The sequence below is a fragment of the Mus pahari genome, chromosome 20 (assembly GCF_900095145.1).
Source record: "Mus pahari chromosome 20, PAHARI_EIJ_v1.1, whole genome shotgun sequence".
NCBI classification, from domain to species: Eukaryota; Metazoa; Chordata; class Mammalia; order Rodentia; family Muridae; genus Mus; species Mus pahari.
In genome coordinates this window covers 36,095,874-36,104,783 of record NC_034609.1, presented here as the reverse complement: position 1 = coordinate 36,104,783, position 8,910 = coordinate 36,095,874, and the positions used below count along the sequence as shown (strand labels likewise).

The window sequence follows — 8,910 nt, the reverse complement described above, 5'->3', positions numbered from 1 at the left end:
GTGTGAAGTGTGTGTGTGTGAAGTGTGTGTGTGTGAAGTGTGTGTGTGTGCGTGTGTGTGTGTGTGTGTGTGTGTGATACAGTATATAAAGACTATATGAGTTGAAAGGACATGCATAAAGAACCATGTACATATGAGCAAGCACCTGTGTCTGCATGTATACTACCTTTATGTGTAATTTTGATCCTACCCAGCTACACCTTTTCAAAAGTAAAAAAAAAAAAGAAAGAAAGAAAGAGAAAAAAAGAAAAAAGAAAGGTTGTACTGTATTAAGTTCCTGTCAAACCTTAATGTTTCCACTTATTTTAAATTATAATTTATTAAATCATTAAATGATCCATTTATTATGTGTGGATGAGGATGAGAGATTAACCACCCATAACGTTACTGTATACCCATAATGCTCTATGATCTGGCAGGGATGCAATTCTGACCTCCTGGCTGTGGAATTGTACTCTTTTCTTAGCCAACCTAACCCCTCCACACATTCCTTTCCCTATTTCTCACACAGCCACTGTCAAGACTTCAGGAGGGTAGACTTAAATAGTCATAAGCATTTATGTGCTTAGTTCAGGGTCTGGTATATGGATTTAAATTTGCAATAGTGTGATATTCCATCCAACTGAGTAATTAAATTTAGCCACCTTGGTTACAAAGCACGGCTGGTATGACTCCTTCACTACAGTGGCCCAGGCCTACCTATAGTTTTTAATTATTACTAACTGTGGGTTATTGTGTCCGAAGTTGCTCATCCTCTATAATTAACTCTCAGATCTTACCTTGCTATGTCCCATGCCTGTGCTCCTACTGAGTTTATGGGCTTATGCTCTCACCTTGAACAATACAATCCTCCCAGCATTCCAAGGGGAAGTGATTCTCCTGCTCCTACACAGAAGACACTAATGGGCTGTGACAGCAAACATTAGAATAGGCACAAGTCCTGTACCCCTGCCTCTGAATATGCCCAATAGTCAGGGGCCCCAAAGCCAGCTTGATAACTTATCACATAGGTCTCTGGTTTACTAGTACCTAACAGTCAGTTTTATTGTTTGGGTGACATAGGGTATTGAGATTAATAATACAGATTTGTTACATGAATAAACATCTAGAACTGTAGCAGGGCAGGGAAAATGTCCCAGAGGTTATATTGTTTTCTGTACAAACATGATAACCTGATTTATTACACACACACACACACACACACGATTAAACAATAAATAAAAATAAAACCATAACAGCATGAGCTTTGTAGGATGGATGTTAGCATATTTATATGTAATTAACATAGTCACATATATTATATCTATTACTAATATTATTATTTGAAATGTTATATAAAACAGTTGCTAGATTTATTTTCAATGTAGACACAATTTATTTCTGTTGTAATAGGTGGTAGCATATATATAATACAATTTTTGAATAGGTCGGTGGGGAGATGTGGGGCTGGCTTTACCTGTCTGAGATGCCACATGAGTCTATCTGAAGGTCACTGAAGTTGCCAAGGGACCCCTGCTGGACTGCAATCAGATCTACCATTTTGTTGTTGATGGAGATGAGCCTCATGCATCCTTGAAATCCACCTAGAGAGCTCTTACACTTGGATCCAAAGCTTTTGTCTGGACAACCTGATAAGAGCAAACCAGAGTAAAGCAATAGTACATTGTACAAAAAAAAAATTAGTATTTGGGATCATGGCAGAATTTATAAGGAAAAATAAATAAATAAATCATACATTTGATTATCCTCGGCATTAGAGGAAAGAAATAAGCCCTCTGGAATCATTATTAGTTTCATCTAAATTCATGCAAAGTATTTTGTTTATTTCCATAGGATTCAAAGGAAGTCTCTTGAGTTGTAATAATTGTGTGCACTACTTTAGCTTGATCTAAATTTATAAGTTTAGTTGTGGCTTCAAAATCCTAAATGTGCCAGGCAGCAGTGTCAAACATTCTGTAACTTACACAGGGAACTTGGTCTTTAGATTGGAAAACTCAAAGCATGAACTAGGATAAGTGTACATTGAAGACAAGAAAAGATAAATCGATACTAATGAAATGCCTTTGTACTTAAAGCTAACTATCTGAGAAAGGAGATATATTGATCTGGAATAAAATTACTAACTCTTTATTTGATTAAATACTTTATTTCCTTATACACGTAAGAGCCACCCATATATCTGACAAATACAAATGGCTAAATGTCAAAAAAATATTTCATTGTTTGATTTTATGTATTCTTTGGCTCAGCAAACCATGTTCTCTTTATGCTGATTTTTTCAAACATTTAAGATTTGTTCTTATTATTTAAATAACAAATATAATATTAACCAATACTGCCTGGATTTAATGATGTTCTAAATGTTTATTCAAGTGAAGTAAATAATTTTATGGAGTATGAACACATATATTTCACTTACATATTTCCCATCAATCTTTCTTTGATGCTACGGCTGTCAGCCACCACTACAATTTCACAGAATTAGAAGGGAAAGAGAAACTCCTTAATTCCTCTGCACTACCTTTCCATCTGGAAATTTCCGTCACAATTCAATTTTTTTCACCAAGGACACGTCTCTTTAATGCTATCTTTTCCCAGCAAAATAAATTTACATAGCAAGTAAAGGCCAATATTATTTATAACTATTAACAAGCACTCTAACATAGGCTATCTTGATTTTAATGGAAATTGCAAAGTTTCAAATTTGATTTATCAACAAAAGGCAATCACAGTTTTTTGGATAGTGATCTGAGTTACATAGCGATGTCTATATTTACAGCAATCAGAATTCTCCTGGCCCATAGCACACTGTTTTATAACTATATCTTCCAATGGAAAGATCTCCTCGTCCCCTCAGGTTATATAAGCAGTGAGAAAATTCCTTGGGAGAGGTGGTTCTGGTAGAGCTGTCTGGGCATTGTGAAGATAATTCCAGAAACACAGCTACAGTGGTCTATGATCCATGCTGCAGTAAGCATTCTGTAATTCAGCTACCTGTGAGCCACTTGCATTTCTGTAAGGAATCCCAGTAAAACCCATTGGTTCATGAGCTACACTTGGAGTGAATAATTTCTTTGGTCTGTTGGAGGTGTCTTACTCAGAACAAAAATTCAGAAGGAGCCATACAATGTGCATGGCTAAAACAATCCCCTTGTAGATAACCTATTACCTAACTAAGAATGTCAGAATAAAGAAGAAACGGTAATTGTTTAGGAACACTTGATAGTTCTCATACACCAGAAATGCAAAATACTTGGCTACTCTTTTCTATTGCTGGCATGCCCTAATCCATCTCAAACTACTTTAAAATGGGTTAATTCATGCAGAATTCCCGAGGGAAACAAGGCAGGGAAAAGTGAGTCAAAAAGAAAGATAATAAAACCATAAACAAAACCAAAAGTCAGATCATGGGTACTGTATGTTCTTGGATAAAACACTCAGTAAGCATGAAGTTCCAAGAACAAAGAAGGCTTAGATCAAGTCTTTGCAGGCAAAGATGGGTTAATATAATGTGATACCAGGAAGAAGTTGAATACTGAATCTACTCAAGATGAAAGTACTAAAGTAGGAAGACTCCTGAAGAATTTTCAGTGCTGAATTGATGGGTAGACCAATTACCAGAGGCAGTCATCATGTTAAACACCTCCAGAGATGACACATGAATTACCACTGTATACTGCCGTTTCAGAAGTGAGATGCCATTTCATGGCAGTGTGACCAGGACCTTAGATACCTGATGCTTGCTTTGTACAGGGAACTTAAATGTGAGTATTCTATACTTCAGTTAGCATCTCCAGGTTGTGATGCGCACTGTGCGACTCATGAAAAAGGTAACATAAGAGAATTTACAGAAATGAGTCACTCAACTCTCCTCTATGTGCAAAGAGAACCAAGATTTTGAATATATGGCTTATAAGTGATCAGATGCAGTGAGGGGCGACCCACAGTGTGCTCTGTATTTTTTCTTTTGAAATGCACCCATTTGAAAGAAGAAAGGTGAAGAGAAGAGAGAGTGAGGTGATGGATAAATAGCAGATGTTTTCTGTGGCATACGGAGTTCTGTTCTTGGAGAAGTAGCCTTCTATCCTGACAGCCAATGGGACAGGCTCTCTGAAGACTGCAGAGTAGGGACAGAAGCCAGGCTGTTGGGGCAGAGGAACTCTTGACATTAGAGTACATCAGCTAGTTTAGCATGACTGGATTCAGTCGCCATCCCTTTGAACTTGCAGTTGAATTGGGAGAAAAGCAAAGGAGAGTTCATGGGAAATCTCTCAGAACATGTGGATTTAAAAAAAAAAATCTTGAATATAAGCTGGTAAAGAATTAACCATCTCAAAACTGTGTTTTATCTAGATAAAAATAGAGCTCCAGTGATAAGTCATCTCCTGTCTGTATAATCAAAAAAAAGTTTTCAATGGTGACCAACAGTTACATGATGTTGGGGAGGGCACAAAGCTTTCAGCTAGAAAGTCCAAGCATGTGTTTATCCCACTGCCAATAGCAGCCTAACTATCAGGCCAGTGGTGCACCTTAGGGACCCTACCTCACCTCTTCCCCAAAACATACCTTTGCCAATAATTCCCAAAGGTTCCCAGGAAAGATGTGATGCCCAGTTGGAATTCTCTGCCTCAAGTGGTTTTGGGACACAGAATTCTCAGTCCCTAAATCCTAATAAGACTGTTATATGGACTGAACTTCTCAATCAGGCCCTGAAAGCATGAACCTAAATCCTAAAATATAGGGGTAGCCAAGACCCTGCAGGGCATATATTGAAGGGATTGGTGTTGGGGTTTTACCAAGGTAGCTCTGTAGCATATCTTTTAGGCATACCACATATGTTATACATTTATAAAAGCAGGAAAATAAAAATATACTCTAAATTCAGGTAGTGGTCAACTACCTAGACAATCTTAAAGAGACAAATATTTATTTATGATATGCATGAAAAGATGTGGAATTCTTTAATGTCATTAGAGGAGTTGGGAGATGGCACTGTGGGTGAGAGTACTTATACAACAATGAGGAAGTGAGTTTGAATCTCTAGCAGCCAAATAAAATGCTAGGCATGGCAGTGCACATCCCTTTTGACCAAGTGCTAGGAAAACATAGAGCTAGGAGCATTACTCAAGCTTTCTGGGTAATGAGAGACAAGATGATAAGATGGGATGCCGGACATCCTTGTTTGGCCTATACACACACACACACACACACACACACACACACGCACAAACACATATACTCAGTCACATACACACACAAACACACACACAAAGATAAACATACATACATACACATGCACACACATATACTCATTCACATACAAATATAAGCACACACACACATACACTTACTCACATACACACACACGTGCACACACCCTCACATGCTCATACATACACACATATACTCACTCACATACACACACATGCACACATACTCACATGCACATCCATACACACACATATACTCACTCACATACACACACAAGCACACACACTCACATGCACATACACACTCACACACACACACTAACATACATACACATGCACGCACACACCTGCGTGTGAGTATGTTTACCAGATTCAGACATGCATATGCACAAATACACAAAGAGTCACTGATATTCCTTGAAATGTTTATATGTTCTGAAACATAGACGACAAAGTAAACTAGACACGGGAGTACACAGTGAAGATCCCGGCAACCTTGCAATGTTGCTGTAAATCTTGGTGAATCCAAACCATTTTAGAATACTATAGAGTACGACATGTGTATCATAATAAACAAAAATTACAGCATGCATATATTTTACTCTAAAATATTACAGTGTGAATAAACACAATAGCAAGAGAAGATGCATAAAATAGCCAAGGATTACTAAATTTGAACATAAAAGACATAAAATGCTGTAAGAAAGACAATTCCATTTTCATGATTTATTAACATTTTTACCCAAGCTTCTATTTTTTTATTTTGTATCCTTTAACAATATGCTTTGTACTGGGGTTTTTCATATCTCTTTCACTGTTCTAAATATTTTCCTATGGATAGAAAGCTCTGGGTTAGGTTTTACTATATACCTTACTATTGATTAAAAGTCCATACATTTCTATTCCATCATGTTTTGTTAAGCAGCTTAGTCCAGAAATGAACAAATATCACTCTGGAAAGCCATTGTATCACTTAAAATTATAGCCTTTGGCTGCTTTTGCACTGGTGGATTGCATAGGTTTTGTTTTGTAAAGATTTTGTTTCTAATTACGTATACGTATGTGTTTCTGTGGGTGTGGATATGTTTGTGCAGGCACCCGCAGAAGTCAGAGGGGTATGTTGGATCCCAGGAAGCTGGAGTTGCAGGTGGAGTGAGCCACCTTATGGGTGCTGGGAACTGACTCAGGTCCTCTGCATGAGCAGCGAGTACTCCTAACCACTGAGCCACCTCACCAGCCCCTTGGTTTTGTCTTCCTTCTTTCACTTCGTTTTGTCTTGTTTCGTTCTTTAATTTGTATTTAAGCCTCTGGTGAACTAGTCTATGTCTTTATGATGATTCTTAGAAAAATGATTTGTATTTTATTGGTAATCCATCAAGATTGAAAATCATTATCCATAACAACAACAAAAATGATTCTAGAATTAGTTGTTATTTTTATGATTTATTTCATTTTGTTCATGTATGCATTTGTGGGGGGGGACATGTGTGTGTGTGTGTGTGTGTGTGTGTGTGTGTGTGTGTGTGTGCATGCACACATGTGCACACACATGCAATATAAGGCTGAGGGCATCAGCTCCACAGGAACTGGACCTACAGGCAGTTGTGAGCTCCCTGACCTGGGTTCTAGGAACTAAGCCCTGATACACTAGACAAGCACTAGGAACTCTTAACCACCAGTATATCTCCCTGGCCCCAGAAACCACTATTAAACTGCAGTCAAACAATAGCCAAACAGTGGTAATACAGAAAGAAAGCGCTAGGACATAGTTACATCTGTCTACCAAACTGCACTCCTTATGTCAGAGTCCATTGTGTTTGTTTCAGTTGCGAAATCTGATTCTCGTGCCACTAATCTGCTTTCCCAAGCCTTTATTCCAATCAACCATCCACAAGATGATTAAGCACTTCATCTGTTCTTGTTCCCTAAGGAAAAGGCTGATGCCGAAGGCTGGTATCCTGGTTTTATCAAATGTACCAGTATATTTGTTTTTCTCCAGCAAAGAGACTGAGTTGCTATGACTAATTATGTTTAATTATTTGTCCAGTGGCATAATACTGCTTTCTGCACTGGGCAGAGAGGAAGCAGTCGGAATGTTGTTCTATGGGAGCTAGGAGTCAGATCAGGGAAAAAAAAAAAAAAAAAACACCAGAAGGAAATCAACCCATCAAATCAGAAGAAAGGGCCATTTAACACTAGGAGAATCTAACAAGGCTTGAAGATAAGAAGTGAAGAAAGTGACCTACTTAAAATAGATTTCATTATAGAAACAGTAAGCATAAGGAAGTCTGCCTTGTAGGAATTCATTTTAGGTCACAATTTGTCATTTTGATCCACTCGACATTTTCATGTTTAAAGAGAGTTGGAAATTAGTCCCGAGGGTTAGCACTGCTTAAAGCATGTAAGAGATGTGTCTCCAAGACACAGAAGTGGGAACACAAATATGATCCAATGGACCACATCAGGTGACTCGTTTGCTTACCTCCAAAATAAAAGATGCTTCCTGAATTAACCTGCTCAGGCCCCAGCCAAGGAGAAGCAGGGCTGATGTGGCCATCCACCACCACACTCAGGTGATTCCTTTTAGCAGACAAGGAGACAGAATGCCACTGGCCATCACCTAAGCCAGCACCTGGGGAGAGGAGACAGAAGAAGAGCTCTCAATAGGAAACAGGAAGCAGCCACTTGTGAACACCACAGACGCTAGACTGAATGCAGAGTTGGCATCTGCCCCAGCCCCACCTTACCTGATGGATACATTATAAGACACCCATCCATGCCTGCAACCCCATACATACTGTGGCTTTTTCTGCATATACATAGCTATGATAAAGTATAACTTATAAAGAAGGCAGTCAACAATTAGGCACAGTCAACCAGCAGTAACTCAGACTAGAATAGAAAAAAATATAGACTGTGTGCATCTTTAAGCTCTATGAACAGCTTATTTCTGGTATTTTCCAGGCAGTATTTTCAGACCGTAGTTGACCACAGTTGCTGAAGCTGTGGAAAGTAAAACCTTCAGATAAGGGGATGCCACTTAAATTATTCCCCCATAGCAAGTGTGAAAGATGTGCCTATAATCCTACAATTTGGGAGGATGGGTGATACAAGAAGACTAAGAGTATGAAGGCAGCCTAGGAAAATTGTAAGTTGAGAGGGAGAGGGGAAAATGAGAGAGAGAGAGAGAGAGAGAGAGAGAGAGAGAGAGAGAGAGAGAGAGAAACCTTATTAAGATAGTATTAACCAAAATGACAAAGTAGAGCCCATGTACATATAAGAAGCTAAGTGTACTAAATGGGTTGTTGGGTTTTGTTTTGTTTTGTTTTGTTTTAAGAGCACACATTGTTGGGATGGCAAAGTGGTTGTTGGAGATAAGAGAAGGAAGGAATGGAAGGTTCACATGATCTGCCTATATAAAATTATCTAACACTAAAGACATCAAAACAAAATATTGTATACTAAATGTCGTTTGAAAGAACCCCACACAGACTAAGGTTGTATGCACAGCTTCTACCTAAGATTGCTGGGGGAAACCTTCATGACAAGAGGATCACAGAAATGATTTCCCTCTAGGATTATCCAACACTCCTTGATTCAAATTCACAGAAATTTAAGGACTATGACTGTCAAATAACTTAGATCTCTCCCTCTCTCTCTCCCTCTCCCTCTCCCTCTCCCTCTCCCTCTCCCTCTCCCT

The 8,910-nt window shown here is 38.5% G+C and overlaps 1 protein-coding gene across 1 annotated transcript in view; it reads right to left on the bottom strand.

Annotated features, from left to right (window-relative positions):
- The window catches only part of Cntnap4 (contactin associated protein like 4), a 294,082-nt gene that overhangs the window by 95,741 nt on the left and 189,431 nt on the right, over nucleotides 1-8,910 (bottom strand). Inside the window, exons 9-10 of the mRNA XM_021220063.1 lie at nucleotides 7,693-7,842; nucleotides 1,457-1,628 (exon numbers count right to left, since the gene is read on the bottom strand). Coding sequence (XP_021075722.1) covers nucleotides 1,457-1,628; nucleotides 7,693-7,842 — 322 coding nt within the window. The remainder of the gene's footprint in view (nucleotides 1-1,456; nucleotides 1,629-7,692; nucleotides 7,843-8,910) is intronic.